Source organism: Ursus arctos, unplaced genomic scaffold, assembly GCF_023065955.2.
Source record: "Ursus arctos isolate Adak ecotype North America unplaced genomic scaffold, UrsArc2.0 scaffold_8, whole genome shotgun sequence".
In the NCBI taxonomy this organism is placed as follows: Eukaryota; Metazoa; Chordata; class Mammalia; order Carnivora; family Ursidae; genus Ursus; species Ursus arctos.
Genome location: NW_026623100.1, coordinates 60845345 through 60863252, shown reverse-complemented (window position 1 = coordinate 60863252; position 17908 = coordinate 60845345). Strand labels below are relative to the sequence as shown.

Genomic DNA, 17908 nt, shown 5'->3' with positions numbered 1-17908 from the left:
GAATAATCAAAAGAATATTGTGCAAGCTGTGAAACAGTCTTAGGAAGTATCAAAGCGCTAAACAGGCAGTCAGCCAGAAAAGGTATTGCCACAAGGACAGCAGCTATCTGTACACACAAATTCTGGTAAGTTGGTAGAAGACAAAGGTCTCTTTATTGGTAGGCATATCTTACTCATCAGAGTATCCCAATTCTCTTTTACTGAAAGTCTACTGTTTGTATATTGCTTGAATTGTATTGTTATGCAGATTTTAAACAGTACTTTGTATGATGAGATTTGACGGGTACTACAGCCTCCAAATTGGCTGAATATTACAATGTTAGGTATCATTTTCTATTTTTTTTTTTAGATTCGGACCTTACTTTTTTTTTCTTTTAGAGAGAGAGTGCACACGCACACATGAGCATGGGGGGGGGGCGGTGGTGGGCGCGGGGGAGGGAGAGAGAATCTCAAACAGGCTCCGTGCCCAGGAGAGAGCCTGACACAGGGCTCGACCTTGCGACCCTGAGATCATGACCTGAGCTGCAATCAAGAGTAGAAGGCTTAACTGACTGAGTCACCCAGGCGCCCCAACAATATTAGGTATCATTTTCAATTACTAGGTACTTAATATACTCACAATGCTCATTATATGCTTTTACAACAACAAACTTTTAAATGTTATGTAACTTTCAAAAGAAATTGTTAAGGATATTTCCAAAAAAGAAAAACTTTTTAAGTATACTGCTATTTAAAAAGCACAACTACAAGCTGCAGATGCCTTGCTTTCTGTACCAGATTAAAAAAACACCAGTTCATGGGGTGCCTGGATGGCTCAGTCAATTTAGTGTCTGACTCTTGATCTCGGACCAGGTCTCGGTCTCTCACGGTGAGTTCGGGCCCCACATTGGGCTCCACACCAAACAAACAAGCAAGCAACAAACATCAGTTCATTACCAAAACAGTAAAACTTAAGTGTTTCAATTCAAATACCTCTTTTAAATTTTATTCCACATTTTTCCTTTCTTTTAAAAAAGATTTTATTTATTTGACTGAGAGAGAGAGAGAGAGAGAGCACAAGCAAGAGGAGCAGCAAAAGGAGAGAGAGAAGCAGGCTCCCTGCTGAGCAAGGAGCCTGATATGGGGACTTGATTCCAGGACCCCAAGATCATGACCTGAGCCAAACACAGGCGTTTAACCGACTGAGCAACCCAGGTGCCCCGGAGTAAGACTTCTCTATGTCAAAATCACTAATTCAGATCTCACCAAATTTCAGAGTGGTTGTAAGGGATTTAGTTGTGAACAACACACTTTAAACTTCTGCATTTTCAAGAGCTGTACTTTTACATCACTTAACAATTTTCACTGAAATGTCCAGGATAATCTCTAAGTATTCAAATAACTTGTATTGTAACATGGCCTAATGGCCATTCATCAAATTAAAATCTTGACCATCCTGCTTAAGGATATGAATTTAAGATGAAGCAATGATTCTAAAACTTTTGAGGCATATTCTTTCTTGCTTCCCCCTACCTATCCCACATGCACACATACACCACACAAAAGGGCTCACGGCATCATTCTTAAAAACGAATTCTATAGTCTCTTCTGGAACTAAAAAAAAATTTAAAGGTCACTCATCTTTCAAACTTTTCCTGGGCAGAACCTCACCTAAACCATTACTGACAGAAGTTATTTCCCCTTATCTTCACCAAACCATCCCATGACTGTGTGCCGTTATGCTCCACAGGCTACACGAATAAAGTTTTTCCAGAGTCCAGTATCATTTATGACTGTTTAACACTAATTATTGACTAAAATAAAAAGGAGCTCTTCATGATCACCCATGTTCCTTCTCATATCTCAAGATAAGTCAATCCTGATCCCTCCACTTTACTATTCAAACATCTTAATTCTTCATCCAAATCTTGTTTCCTCAAATCATCATTCATGTGTGCCACTTACCTCTGAATTTTTTTTCTCCTCTTTCCATGTGTGGAATCCAAAATTAAGCACAAAACTCTTATAAGCGTTGATATAATTTGTGAGGACTCTGCTAAACACTGTGTTCAGAGGGCCATTTTTCTTCCAGTGTACACATGATGCCATATTCTGAGAGGAGGGCAATAAGCAAAATTCCTATTTCCAAAAAAGTTATTTTTTTCTCTTTTTGAAACTCACTGGTTCTCATGAACTACAGTACATCACAGACAGAGATGTCTAAACCAATCATTAGTTTTTCAATAGTTTGGTAAATACTGTTGATCAACCAATCTAAAGACCTAATTCATTCAAAAATAATTAAGTGAGACACTTAAAATGATGAGAAGCACTTCAAGATGGTGACACAAAAAGATCCTGAACTCAACTTCTTCCAGAGACACACCAAATCCATGCCAACATGTGGAACAATTTCCACTGAAAAAGACCCAAAAACTAGCTGAGCAAATCCTTCACATCAGGCAAACAAACAAACAAGGTCACACTGAAGCAGGTAGGAGCGACTGACACAGAATCTGACTATAAAACTCACTCCCAGCTCAGTGACTCATAATTACGAGGGAGCTCGCAAACCCAGAGCCTCTCCCTGAGGAGTGAAGGGTTCACATCCTACAATGGGCACCCCAACTGTTATGGCCCACACCTGGGAGATGAGCCTCAAAAACAACTGACTTTGAAAACCAATGGGGCTCATATCCATGAGACCCATAGAGCTGAAGTGAACCGAGAAGCAGCTAGCTCTTAAAGGGCTCAAACATGGATCACTCACCTCAGCACCCAGGACAAAAACAGCCGTTTGAAAAATGCTCAGAATTTACATGTAAGAAATCCACTCGCTAATCTTAAAGTATCGGCCAGAGGGGAGGGCCTGCTGGAATACTCTCTAGGACAAAGGCTGGTGGGAACCATCTTTGCGCGCTCTCCCTCTGCCTGGCAAACGTTGGTGGCACTACCCTTTTTTCTTTTTCAATGAGCACCATCTTCATGCTCTCCCTCTGCCGAACTCCAGAGCATCAGAAAAACCCAGAGGGAAGCTTTTACACACATCCGGTGCCCCAGTTTTTGCGGCTGCCATTCAGGGAATGCCTCTTGATCACCTGGCTCTGGTGGAGAGGGGGACTTGCTTTCCTGGGTCCCACAGGACTGTCACAATTGGAAAGACAGTTTCTGGCAGACTACCAGCCTCAGAGCACTACAAAGACAGCAGACACACCCCAGTCTTTCCGAGGAAAAGCCTATTTGCTTATGCTGCAGCTCTGGCCTAAAGGGCAGGCTTCAGGTTTGGCACACATCTAGAGGCCCACAGAACTGCTCTGGGGGAATATAGGCCAGGAGATGCCATCTTTACGCTCTCCTTCTGCCTTGTTTGGCTCACCAGTATCTCCCAGAAAGGAGCTTATACACTCAGCTGGAGTCCCAATTTTTGTGACTGTAACCCCCAGGTCAGCTGGCTCTGATGGCCAGCAGGGCTTATGCTTGTGGTCAAACAGAACTGTATATATTTGCATATGTTAAAAGCTCCTGAATGAGAGGAGATTCTGGCTACCAATCAGCCTGAATCTATGTGCTGACCGAAAGACTCCCTTGGGAACACTGACAGCTCCCTGCACACCCTCAACTACTGGGAGCTATTAAAAATAAAATCGGCTGCTTGGTCAACCACAAAGGTTAGAGAGACAACCAAGAGCGAGAGCAGGGCTGAACAGCAAAGCTCATCTCCCTAAACAAGCCCACTTCTTCAAGACTAGGAGAGGTGGTCATTTCACCTAATGCATAAAAACCAACACAGAGATAAAACTGGATCGCTATCTTATATAATACACAAAATGAACTCTAAATGGAGTAAAAACTTGAATGTAAGACCTGAAACCATAAAACTTCTAAAAGAAAACAGGTGAGTAAGCATTTTGACACAGTAACTTTTAGATATAACCCCAAAAGCAAAGGCAACAAAAGCAAAAATAAGCAAGTAGGAATATATCAAACTAGAAAGCTTCTGCATAGCAACGGAAATCATCAACAAAATGAAAAGAAAACCTACTGAATAGAAGAAAATATTGTAAATCATGTATCTGATAGGGGATTAATATCCAAAATATATAAAGAACTTGCACAACTCAATAGTAAAAGAACAAACAATCTGATTTAAAAAACGGGCAGATCTGTATAGACATTCTTCCAAAGACATACGGATCACAACATCACTAATCATCGGGGATATGCTAATCAAATCCATAATGAGGTATCACCACTCACCTGTTAGAACGGCTATTAACAAAAAGACAATAACAAGTGTTGGTGGGGATGTGGAGAAAAGGGAACCCTCCTCGTGCACTACTAGTGGGAATGTAAGTTGGTATTGAAAACAGTATAGGCATTCCTCAAGACATTAAAAACAGAGCTACCATATGATCCAGCAATTCCATTTTGGGGTATTTACCTGAAGAAAATGAAAACACTAACTTAAAAAGATATGTGCACCCTCATGCTCACTGCACCATTATTTACAATTGACAAGACGTGGAAACCACCTAAGTATTCATCAACAGATGAATGAATAAAGATCATCTGGTGTCTGTGCATGTGTACACACACATACAAAGACACACACACACTGGAGTATTATTCGGCCATAAAAAATAAAATGGAATCTTGCGTTTGTGACAGTATGAATGGACACTGGGGGCATTATGCTAAGTGAAGTAAGTCAGAGAAAGACAAATGCCTATGATCTTACTTATATACTTAATAGAATCTAAAAATAATTAGCTCATAGATACAGAGAATAGATTGGTGGTTGCCACAGGTGGTGGCAGTGGGTGGGCAAAATGGGTGATGGAGGGGAAAAAGTACAAACTTTCAGGTATGAAATAAGTAAGTCATGGTGATGTAATGTACAGCATGGTGACTGTAGTTAATAATACTGTATTGCATATTTGAAAGTCGCTAAAACAGGAAATCTTAAATTTCTCATCACACACAAAAATTTGTAACTATATATGGTAACAGATGCTAACTAGATTTACTGTGGTGATCATTTCACAATATATACAAAATTCAATCATTATGTTGTATACCTAAAATTAATGTTATATGTCAATTATACCTCAATTTTAAAAAAAAGAAAAAAAAATCAATGACATTTTTTCTTAAATAAAGGGGGAAATATTGTTTGAAAAATGACAAAGTAGGAAAAAAAGCTGTATCCCTTCTGATGTGATGCGATTTAAAAAAACTCAGACTGCAGTGTTGCTTTAGGCTTGCACAGTTTGCCCTACTATACACAAAGGAACCCCATTCAAGAAGAAACTAAAAATCCATTTTTATTAATAATTTTTTGGAGGGAAAGAGAAACAACAAATTTACATACATGTTTACAAACATTTGCATAAAATGATTTTTCCTTTCCTTTGAAAAGATATTTTTTTTCATTTGGCAAAAGATTAAAACATTTACCATAAGCAATGAAAGCCAGTACCTTTATAAACGGTCACATCTCCTATACACTTCAAGGCTACGTAAAGTATGATTGACGGTAGGACTGCTCTGTTAGGAGATGGCACTAAAGTTATGAGTGATAATTAAGAATATGGAATACAGTAATTACATACTCAGAGGGTCTTATTCTCCAGGAGGAGGAAGAAGAATAGGAAAGAGTGAGAGGAGAAAGAGCGAGGAGGAGGTTGGTTGTGGGGAGGGGAGGGCTGTTACTGTGGGGAGAGGGAGATCAAGCATGGGAGAACACCACTACAAAGGGAGAATGTGCCCAACATCACGTGCCCAAGCAAACATGGCTCTGCTGTAGGGTATTTTCTCTCCTGAGCTCCAGTCTCCATTAAAAACAGTTATGGCTAAGGATACCAGAGAATGAACAGATTACCTCTACAAGAAGCTACAGATTTAGAGCTACCTTGAAGAAGTTTCTCTCAGGTAAGAGCAGTCCTTTCAGAACTTAAAAAGTAGGCTTTTGTTATTTTTGTTGTTGTTGTTTCTAGAAAACATACAAAGAAAAAAATACAACATAGAGGAAGGATGAATAGAAGCAAATCAGTATCTTTTCTCTCTTTTATCTTAGAGGAAATGTCTTTTTAAATGTTAGAAAATATTAAGCATTTCAGAATTAGCTAGTAACACTAGTGAATTACCTGTGCCAAGTAACTAAAAAGGGGAAGAGAAACAGATCAGTCTTGGCTTTTACTGCTTTAGTGGCGACAACAGATAAAAGATAATTAAAACATACAGTATTTTTCTCTTAGGAATAACCTATTTGTTTTCAACAGAGTTTAGATTTTTAAAAACAGTTCTGACTATTCATGGTTTTTTGTCCCATAGTTTCCATTTATAAGCCTCATTATCTTCATCTGAAAGAACATTTTTCTTCATTGAACATGACAAAATCCCCATGCTCAAAAACCTCAGTATCTCTATTTTACTACACAACCCATCTGTTACTTTCTTGAGGGTGTTCCTAGGCTGATCTGCAAATGAGTACAAAACTTGGTATAGGTTTATTCTTTAAGAATATTAAGTGCTATAAGCTCTGTTATAAAAGAGGGAAGTTAAAGTATATTCCCTTAATCACAGTACTGCTCATCTTGGGCAGAAAAAATAAAACTCAGTGAAAATAACTCCTTTTTCAAATACCTAGTTTTCCTAAAATTGTAGAGAAGATGCCAACAATGTAGACATTAAAAAGGTGGGGGAGGGGAGAATAATAGGGTAGAAACTAGCAAGAAAAGCTAAAGACTCTAATGAGAAAGCTTTTCATTACCACATAGTATTGAAATTACTATAAAATTTCTGCTAAAAAAATATCATTCTAAGCCATTTTATAGTAACAGTAATTTCAATCATGTGAGTTGGGCACAGAAACCTGAAGCTATTATGGACAGACATCTCTCCAGCTTTAGCTCTTTAGAGGTAAAATTTCACGCACAGAACCAAAGTTCCTTTCAAGTAATAAACTAGTAATGGTTTAAATAAAACATATTTACCTACATTTCTATTACAAAAAATATTTAAACCTCCATTTAAAAAATAATCATACATGAATGTGGAAATTTAAAAAAATTGTTAATGAAAAATCTCTATATTACACTTAAAATATAAATGACAATCAAGCAATTTTGAGTCCAATGTTAACTCTATTGTAAATACTTGAGTAGAAACTGATAGCCTTTAGATATTCAATCTAAACTCCATCTAAAACGCCAGACCTAAAATTTCAGCATGTTTTAAAAGTACTAATAATTGGTTTAACTTTTCCCATTCAAAATGTAAACATTTATTTAAAAATTACTTTTGTTGAGATAATAAATGTAAGGATTCTTAAAACAGAAAAAAAAATGCAAACCAGGTATTATAAAGTACAATATTTTCCCAACACACAAGCAATTCTGAGAACAAAAATTACAAAATTATCTGTGGCAATTATGGAGATCTGATTTTAAATAGAAATTTTTAAAATTTTTAACTGTTAAAACTGTATCATTGTTTTATCCAACTTAATTTTCTCTGACAACTGTACCAACCAGAACTTTCAGGAAAAGACTTACCCTGCAAGATTCAACAAATTAACAAACATCCAGAAATACAACATTCTCAAATACAAGTACTTCATATTAATGGAAGGCGGGGAGCACCTCTTAAACTTTAAAAAGGCCAGGTTCTATTTAAATATGTAATATAGAAGTATTGCATAAGTAGCCTAATGTGATAGAAAATATGTAAACTTTTGAAAAGAGACAATTTTTGAAGTTTGTTTTATTTACATCAAGTTATCATGAGATTGTTCACATTTAACATAAGAAGTCAGCTTCCAGTAAAGACTTTATAAAAAGATATTCCCCATTTTTAATCACTTCAACATTTAGTGTTCAGGAAATGGGCCAGCTCTCTTACACATTTTAAAAATCATCTCTGCTTCTTTCTTACACAAGATTTCAATCTACCATATTGAGATATTTGAAATGCCAAAAGCCTTGTCTGGATTTAATAAATTTAATAAATTAGATAGCTGTATGGATGTAGCACATCTAAAAAGTAGATTAATTTTTTAAAGTAACAAAACTTATATTTACCAACAGATAGTTAGTTTAACAGACTCTAAGCTTATTCCAATATGCTACTGTGGAGATTTTGGAAAGAGAGTTTCCACTTCAGAGCAGTTTAATGTATCCCAGGAGCAAGGCAGACTTATTCTTTTATAACTATCACTTTCTCCCCTAAACCATATTATCCAACCTAATCACCCAGTTGACTTTTGACAATGTCTAACAGACAAATACAACCTCAAAGGTCAAGAAATGTCCTGTCACGTACTCAAAAAAAGCAGAATTTGAAGGCACCACAAGGCAATTACACTGAGGGAAAACACTATGTATACACTCTCTGCTATTTCTGCTTAAAAAAATACAGAGATATTTTAAGATGTTATTTTATAATCAGGATAACTAATTAAAATATATTCCTAAAGCGTTTTGTTTCTCTGATAGGAAAATATTTGTGCCTGCTAATTTTAGGATAGCCCTATAAACAGAACTACAGATCTGCTTAAATTCACTTCTGTTCCATTTCACAAACCACATCAATACAGCATATATTTCAGACACACAAATCACAATTTTACGTGAGAAAAGAAGACTGATAATTAACATGTACCTAAAATGAATGTTTCCCACACTGTTTTTTAAAAACATATAAAACCCAGTATTCCTAATTCAAAAAAAGATATCAAAGAACTATAAAAGATAAACTTACAATGTACTAAATTTAATGTAGAGTTTATTCAAATTATAAACTCCATATTCCTTAATCCTTAATGAGATCACAAAAAAGTTTTCCTTTTTTTTTTTTTTTTAATTAAGTAAGCTCAACGCCCAACATGGGGCTTGAACTTACAACCCCGAGATCAAAAAGAGTCACACGCTCTACCAGCTGAGCCAGCCAAGTGCCCCTAAAGTTTTGATTTAACAAGAATTATAGAAAAATCTTTGGAGAAATTATCTGTACAATCAGTGTTAGTCAAGGTAATCCTGGTCCCTGATTATGAATAAGCAGGTCCTGGTAAGAAATGAGAAAGTAGGATCCAAGTAGAAAATACTCCATAATTTTGTGAACCAAATTCCATTTAATTTCTACCAAAACAGATAACCCACTGTGTCTTTCTTAAGTCATTTGGATAATCAGCCTTTATTTTTTTTTTTAGAAGAAAAGAACAAATAGATCCAGTAGAACAATTTCCACCTCAGATACATAGCTTGTATTTCTACCTAAGATTTTTTTACCTTGAATCTTTCCTCTGCTAGGAAATGAAGCTAAGGAAATTAAATTGAACATGGATGTAATTATGAGACAAGCTAAAATAGAATACTAAAATACCTGTTTTAGATCTTGTTCAAAATAATTGTTTTAAAAGAAATCTTTCATATCTAACAAAAATACTACTAATGACTTATTTCCGAAGTCAAAAGTATTTTTGGTGGTCCTGTAACAGACTCTGAGACAAGGATTCTAAGACAAGAAGCTCATTTGGGAGGTAATCCCAGGGAACAATGATAAAGGAAGGAAAGTGAGACAATGAAGAGGAGGAAGAAAATATATTATTTAACAGTTTCCTGCTGTGGGCAATGAAGTCCTGTCCCACTGGGAACTCTAGGAGACAATGCGAAACATGCCTCAGAGTATCACCAGAAGGGCAAGGAGGCTAGAATAATTATCCTCCAACTCCCATCCATCACTGGCTGAGGGCTGCTCCCTGGGCATTATCTTCCTAGCACTTCCAACCTGCCCTGTGTGTAAGAGAGAGAACCCATGGCAGAGTCACAGGTGCTTGCAGGACACTTTAATGCATGGACCGGATGGGTGAGAGCCAAGTGTCTGCTGCAAAGAGTCACCATCAGTAACTCACATACCAAATAACTTAAATTTCATTTTTGTCAGTGTCCCATTACAAAGTAGCAGTGCATTTTAATGATATAAGCAACAGAATAGAATTTTTAGGCCTTCCAAGAAAAGAAAATAGATATCTTCAGAATTATTAGAAGTATGGAGTGCTTTAATCCACCAAAAGAAGTCTATTTTTACCTAAATTAATCAAAGTAGACGTGTTACATGAACGATTCCCATTTTTATTGAAGTTGCAAAATCCCATCACTATTTGAATTCAACATACCTCAAACAGCCAGCACCAAAAACCAAACACAGAGTAATAATATGTTACAGCATTTGTAACAGACAGACTGAAAATTAGAGGAGCTGAATTCTTGTCCTCACTCTGATACTAACTAGCCATGCAAACTTATGTAAGTCATATTATTTGTATGGGCCTGCCTCAGGTTCTCTATCAATAAAAATAAGGCAATAATGTCTGGCCTACTTATTGTTGAGATTAAGAGGAAAGAAAATGTTGTGAAACATTTTAAAAATTAAAAGTACAATATATTAAATAAGGTATCTTATTATTGTCATAAAAAATCAACGGTGGATAGGAGTTATATTATTCAATTCTAACTCACGTTAATAAAGAAATAAACTCTGCTCTAGAAAAAAGCAATGACTTGTTCCAGGAAATGAGTAGCAACTCACTGGCGAATCTGAAAAAGAATTCCAGTGAAAAAGATTCCATGGTATCTTTCTACTTGAGAGTTAGCTGAACATGTCATTGGGCAAGCAGCTAAAGCAGATTTTAATTAATTGGTTTTAAAACTTTACACCACCTTTAAACACCAGTAAACACCAAAAGATATTGCAAAATATGAGCTAAGAACCATGGGCCAGTGGTTTCAGATATACCGGATCACTTACACTACCACTCATTTCATCGGGCACTACAAAGAGCCTAGGAATATTAAATTCTACCATCTCTTAAAATTAGTAAGGAAGCTGGTTTCCACAATTAAAAACGGAAAATGGAAAAGCCAATTTAAAAAGTGTTTCCAATTAAAAGGTTTATGCTTTCCTGTCCTTCAGAAAACACTTCCTATGAAGATTGCCTTTTGTTCTCCTGGCTTTAAAATTCATCAAAATTGAACGGATACAACTGAGTGTCTATTACGTTAGATTCAAATGGATATATTTTAAATGGAAAAGAAAACTTCTTAGGAAAAAATTTCCACTTATAAAACTGTTAAGCTAAAAATACTTTTATTAAATCTAGTTCAACAGTCTAAGCATTTAATTTAAAAACTCACCAAACTCCGTCATTCCTATGTCATTCACATATTATTCCAGGTTTTTTCAGTTTTCATCACGTTTTAGTACTTTTTACTTAAATGTATATAACATCACATTCAGTAAATATTTCAGAGAATATTGTGGTCAGAAAAAATTAAAATATTTTCCAAAAGTTGCACTGGCAGATTAAAAGACCAGAACTCAGGTCTTGCTCATAGCCGAATACACTTGGCCTTCAATAATTGAATAATGGTATTTATATGCTCTTTGGTTTCATTATTAGGATGACAGGAAAGAAATAGGACTACAGCTAGTAAAGTTACAACCTCACTATATAGTATGAAATATGCATTTGAACATAACTTACAATTTATAATGAAAAACCAACTGTATTATATTATGGCTTTCAAAATCAGAAGAACTGGCTTTTAAAGTTTTTTCTATTATTTTATAGTGTGAAGGCCAAACCTTATATTAGAATTAAACACACACACATACACAATTAATGTGATACATCTTGGGCACAAACCACTCTGAAATTCCCAGAGAACCTTTAAATAAATGACAAATCTAAAACTCTAAAATTATTCACATAGTATGCCAACGAGCAGCATGTATCAATAAACTCATGATAGTCAAACAAATTCCATTCACAACAGTGACTTTGAAAAGGCCCAAGTCCCAGTTACCGGCATTACTTGAGGGTGCTTTTCCCAAATGTATAGAACAGTCAGCGATAATAGTGTGACACTCCACTCAGTTGTATTTACACAGTAAAAGAGAAAGAAGGCAGAGAGAATTTATCTGCCAGCTCCTCTTGGTTCCCTCCCTAATATTCTGACATTCACAGGTATAAAAAGAGCAAGCTCCTTGAATACCCTTTTCTGCTATGGATATGGCTCTGTTTTAATGTTCAAGAAGTACCTGTTTAAGAAAGTGAAATCACTGATTTGAAGACCAACTTAAATTTATTTTAGTAAATAGAAACTCCTAGCTTGTATCTAAATGTTTTAACAAAAACAAAAGTATATTACTATTCTAAGGGTCCAGTGTTCCACCACTAACAAGTAATAATCATCAATTTATAATCTATGTTGAAAGTTAGTGTTAAACGATCAAAATCAATTTTTATTTAAAAATTATTGCCTTTAATACTTTTATACACATGAAATAAATTTCATTTTATTTGTACTAATTCTGTTAGCTTTTTTCCAGCTTGGTGTTCCACAGTTTTAGATCTATACTAATAATATACCCAGGTGATGCTGATGCTGACAGTACAGGAAACTAAACTTTGAGAACCACTGATTTAGCTTTTGAGTACTTCCAATGGTTTTTGAGGACAGAGCTTATTTCATTTAGAAATTCTCATATGGAACATTAAGTGTGGAACCAGAAACTTCCATTTCTTAATTTTTCCATCTAGAACAACGCAGAACAATTCTATTCCTTCCTATACATGGTAGTCACTCAAATATTTGGGAAGAAAAACAAAAAACAAAACTCCCTCTCTTTAAACTTATCTTCTCCAAAATGATATTACCCATTCCTTTGATTGCATCCCACTCTCCACAGCACTCAGGCCTTTCATCATTTCAGATGCCTCTCTATGAACACTATAGTTCATAATATTCCTCTTAATATGTGGCACTTACAATTTAACACAAACATTAAAGTTTTAGACTGAATGTCAGAGTGCATGCCTGCTAATCAGTAATAGTTCCAAAACCACATTAGGTCTTTCAGCAACCGTACCACAGCACTTGCCAACTGCCAGTCTATGGACTAATACTACTCTTTGATGAAGTTTTCACTGATTTAGAGTAAATGAGAACAGAAGAGTGTAGTAATTTTTCCATCAACTTAAAGTTGTTCAAGTTAAATAACTCTCTTTTATTCTGAGTTTATGTCCTTCCTAAATATTGGGGGTTGGGGTTAGGGGCTAAATATTAAGAGATGGTGATGGAAGATGGTAGTTATTTTTCCTGTCTTTACATGGCAAAACAGAGTCTCACATTTCAGTCTCTCTTAAATTACTGGTCTATGTTCTAGAATACTCAAGTACAAAGGCTCATCTCATCCATCCTCTAGTACCATCTAGGTAGCCAAGTGCTTAGAACAATTTCTATAATTTGCAACAACTAATCACAACCTCATCACTCTTTTGATTAATTTACAGCAGCAAAGCAAACCTCCCAGTGGGCTTCAGCAAATAAAAGGGCTTCAAAGTGCTTTAACACTAGTTCCTAAAACTTCCTAGTTTTCTTTACCCACTTTCCAATTCCCTTTATAATTCTAAATAACACTCAAACCCAGCCAAGTATACTACATCAAATTAAGAGAGGGTTAGGAAGGTAGAAACTTACAATCATTTGTTGCAGTTTAAATTACTAGCCAATAATTTGAACTACAAGTAAACTATATCATCTAGGACAGGGGACAGCAAACTATGGCCCATGGACGAAATCCAGCTTTCTGCATAAATAGAGTTTGACTGAAACAGAGCCACACCTACTCATGCACACTTTGTCTATGGCTGCTTTTGTGATACAACGGCAAAAGTGAATAGTTGGGACACAGACCATATGGCCTGCAAAACCCAAAATATTTAGTATCTGATCTTTCACACAAAACATTTGCCAACCTCTTATCTAGAGCAATGAACTATTTACTACCAAAGCAAACTTTGTGACCTGCAACAATAATCAGTGACTAACTCAGGACCTACCATCCATATTGGTACCATCCATATTGGAGTATCTAAATATGAACATTGGAATATCTGAATAGTCCTTTATCCTACTCTGTATGAAGATTTGGTTGCCCACCCAAGACAAAGCATTCACTTACCTGCTCACTGAGCTAATCTTTAACATACATTTCTCAAGGACTCACTAGTAGAATAGTGAAGAATCCATGAATATACTGCTCTGTGCAATCTACGGTTAAAAAAAAAAATTGCTGCAAGTAACTCAAATGCATGTAATAAAGAAACTGTACAGAACCACATAATAATTTCCTTTACATTTTAGATTTCAAATACAAAACACTTTTAAGGCACTTAAAGTAGAAAAGCTTAAGTTCAACAATTTAGGTAATATTAACGGCATTAAATAATGCAAATTAATTTCCCTTTTGTGTTAAAAAGAGACTTTCATTTTTATGTATGTTGAGTTGAAATCAAGAGAAAACTTCTAATCTAACTTAATCATGTAGCTTTTTAACATTCCAGAATGTGCTTAAAAGATCACCTCCACATCTTACAGATGAGAATGTCTCAATACAACATGAAATATTTATGTAAGAGAACTAATTAGACAGAACTAGAACTCAGTACTCAACTATCAGTTTGGAACTCTTTCTACCTTATGATTGAGTATGAAAGATAGGCTCATATCCTAGGAAAGGGTGGGGTGATGCTGAAATATTCTAGAGTTTTAAAAATACAGTAAACATATTCACAGGGGTATAGCCCACAACACCTAAGTAACCCTCTTGTGTTTTTTATTAATCAATCAACTAAAAATCAAAGAAGGAAAAAAAATGATCCATGGTAAAGCCACTCTTATCAGAATGATGAAAAAGAACAACCAATTAATTATATGCTTAACAAACTGTCAAAAATTAAAATAAATAATAGTCAACAGTGGAGAAGGGGCAGTATGATGGGTACTCACATATTGCTAATTTTGTACAAACTTTCTGAAGGGTATTTTGGCCATATTTTAAAGTGCCTAAAAAGTTCTCACCATCTAAACCAGTTATTCCACTCCCATGAATATACCCTAAAGAACTAGTCTATGATAGAGTTCAAATTTTACATATAAAGATGTCCATCCCACTATTATTTATAACTGTGAAATATTAGAAACAATCTACTATCCAAAGAAAGAACTGGTTTGATCATGGTGTATATATTCATACAATAAAATATTAGGCAGCCATTTTTTAAAAATCACATTTTCAAAGACATGGGGAAGTACTTAGGAATTTATAAAAAGTAGGGTATACAACTATATGGTCAGTATAATCTCAATTTGTTATTATGCACACACACAAACACATATACACACTCATACATATAAATAGCATAGACAAAGACTGAGAGGAAATACAAAAAATATTAACAGTGTTATCTCTGGATAGTGAAACTGCAGATAATTTTTTTCTCTTCTTTGTCCTTTTCAGTATTTTCTAAATTTTCTATAATAATCATGTATCAGTTTTATACTCAGAAAATAATAAAAATTCACTCTGTAGTCAATTTTGAAATTTTTATAGTCTATATAATAAATAAGGAATAAATATTTATAGTACTCAAAAGTATACCTAAGTGATGGGAAATAAATCATTAATATGTAAGAGTATAATTTCCACACATGTATAGGTGGATAATTTTGAATCCAAAAGATAACATTATTTTTTCTCAATTCTTGAATATAGAAAGTTGATATTTAGTAAATAAGAAATGCAAATCCTTAAATAAAATTGGTGCAAGGCATCTAAAAACTGTGCTATTCTGGCATAACACTGAAGATACAAACGCTCTCCAGTGTAATGTAGATACCCAATGTCAGACTGAAATAGGTACAATCTAGTACATGCATGGTGGCCAATAGTTAACTAATCAAATTATATACATATATATATATATGTATATTACCCCCCCTCGAAGTGACTAGAAATGGTCTATGCTAAAAAAAGAAATACAACACCATACCATTATTTTAGTTGGAAGAGCCGCACCAAAAATCATGACAAAAAATTTGTAGAACTATTAAGAAAATCCAGTGGTTTTTTGTTTTTGTTACTGTTAATGATTTCTTGCTAAAAATTCAAGTAAGAGAGTCAAATTGCTTAAAGCACTAAAAAAGCATAGCAGTAGTGTATGGTCTGCAATGATTTGAAAATCACTAAGAACACTCTCCAACGTTTCCTCATTTGCAGACTACTGCCTATCAAACACGATCTTTGAAGGAACGGACTACATCTGTTCTTTTACCAATCTTGAATTTATATTCTATTATAATATAGTTATGACACAAAGTGATGTCACACACAAAAAGGCAAACTGTATGTAATTTTAAAAGCTAACTTTAAAATATGATTCTAATATCTGTGATAAAAAAATCACATAAATAAGTAAAATATAAAATACATCCTAACATATTTTTTACATGAGCTGAAGTTTACCACTTTTAACATAAAAATTCTGAGATGGAATTAATAAAAAAAACAATTTTCAATGTACCACAGAGCAATAAGTTTAAATCAGACTATTTTGAGTTGTGTAGCCCTTTATTAGCAACTAAAATAGAAGGTATCTGTTGTACAACACGGGTAGTAATTGACTATAACTGGAGATTTTATTATATTCTAATACAGATCATTTATAAATGCAATTTCTTTATTAAAAAGCTTCCACCCTTTTTTTGTTTGTGTACAATTTGCAAAACTATTCTGAAAGCGGAATATATGTGCACAAGTCTGCAAAGAGTGCAAATTTAGGATATGGTAAATGCTTTACAAGTTACTTCCAAAAAACTGTCTGCCACAACTGGGCCTTTACATTGCCATCTTTTTTGATCAAAATATTTTGATGCCAGCCTTCCTTCCACTGCCCTAAACTATAAAGCATTTTTAAATGAGTTGAAATTAAGGAAGGACTACACCTACTAGAAAAGAAGAGAAGAAAGTTCTATTAGTTTGAGGTTTCAGAATCCCCCCAAACCAGGACCAGTATCTTGGTAAGGGCTAGGCTGGGACCCCGGACAGAGAATGAGTATGTGCAGGTGGCATCCCTGAGGATTCAGAGCTTCAGTGGACCGTGAGTGCTCCCGCTGCATAACTCACTGAACTGTCTTGCCAGTTTCTACACTGGCTTGACTGGGCATAATTCAAAAAGGAAAAGCTCATATTCATTCCATTCTTCTGGAGCTCTGTGATAGCCTAGGGGGAAAAAAAAAAACCGGTTACAACAGACCTCATATAAAAAGTGAACACTCTTTGAATGTGTTGGTGGCCTAACTTGGCCCACTTCACAGCTGAAGCCTAGATTTTTTACTCTTCTCTTGATTTGTTTTTTGAACTTCTTATTGAAGCATATTAAAGAGGAAAAAGAGAATTCCTCACTTCATTCTCTTCAAAAAATTTCCTCTAATCTAGCTTCTTGATAAATACCAGTCATCTTCCACCCTACCCTTGTTATATTTAATAAAGCCACTTCAAGAAACATACACCTTTCCCTCTTTTCTCTAAACCAAATCATAGCCTCTTCTGTCATGAAATCCTGGTCTCTTCTTCATCTAACTTTGACTAAATTTGAAATATATACAAATTAATTTCCAGGTCTAATTTCTAATCTAAGAGGTAAACCACAATTTTTACTTTAATTGTGGATTGGTTTCATCATTTATTAAAATTTTATTTGATCCAATTCAGACTTTAGGAAATTAGTGCAGCTTACCAAGTTTAAATTTCAAGAATTAGTTTAAGCCTTTAACAGGCTTTTCTTCAGTCAGTACTGCTTAAGAGAAAACCACTCCTAAAAATCCACAATGTACTATCTTTCAAATTACACTAAACTAACACTGTAGGGTAGGTTCCTACCCCACACTATTCTAGACTAACATTACCTTCTCCATTATTTCTCTGCCTCTCCAAACAATGAATGCAGTATTGTTTCCTCCTCCATTCCTGAGCATACATACACTTTCTTCTTTATTAAAAAGTCTCACATTTTCTTTCAGGAAAG

General features: G+C 35.0%; 1 protein-coding gene across 4 annotated transcripts in view; it reads right to left on the bottom strand.

The window, feature by feature from the left end:
* Window positions 1–5277: 5277 nt before the first annotated feature.
* MEMO1 (mediator of cell motility 1) overlaps window positions 5278–17908 on the bottom strand; it is a 126867-nt gene continuing 114236 nt past the window's right edge. For all 4 annotated transcript variants that reach the window (XM_057308999.1, XM_026478494.4, XM_057309000.1 and 1 more), the window contains one exon: window positions 5278–17103. In XM_057308999.1, the coding sequence (XP_057164982.1) occupies window positions 16972–17103 (132 nt within the window). In that variant the 3' untranslated portion in view covers window positions 5278–16971. The remainder of the gene's footprint in view (window positions 17104–17908) is intronic.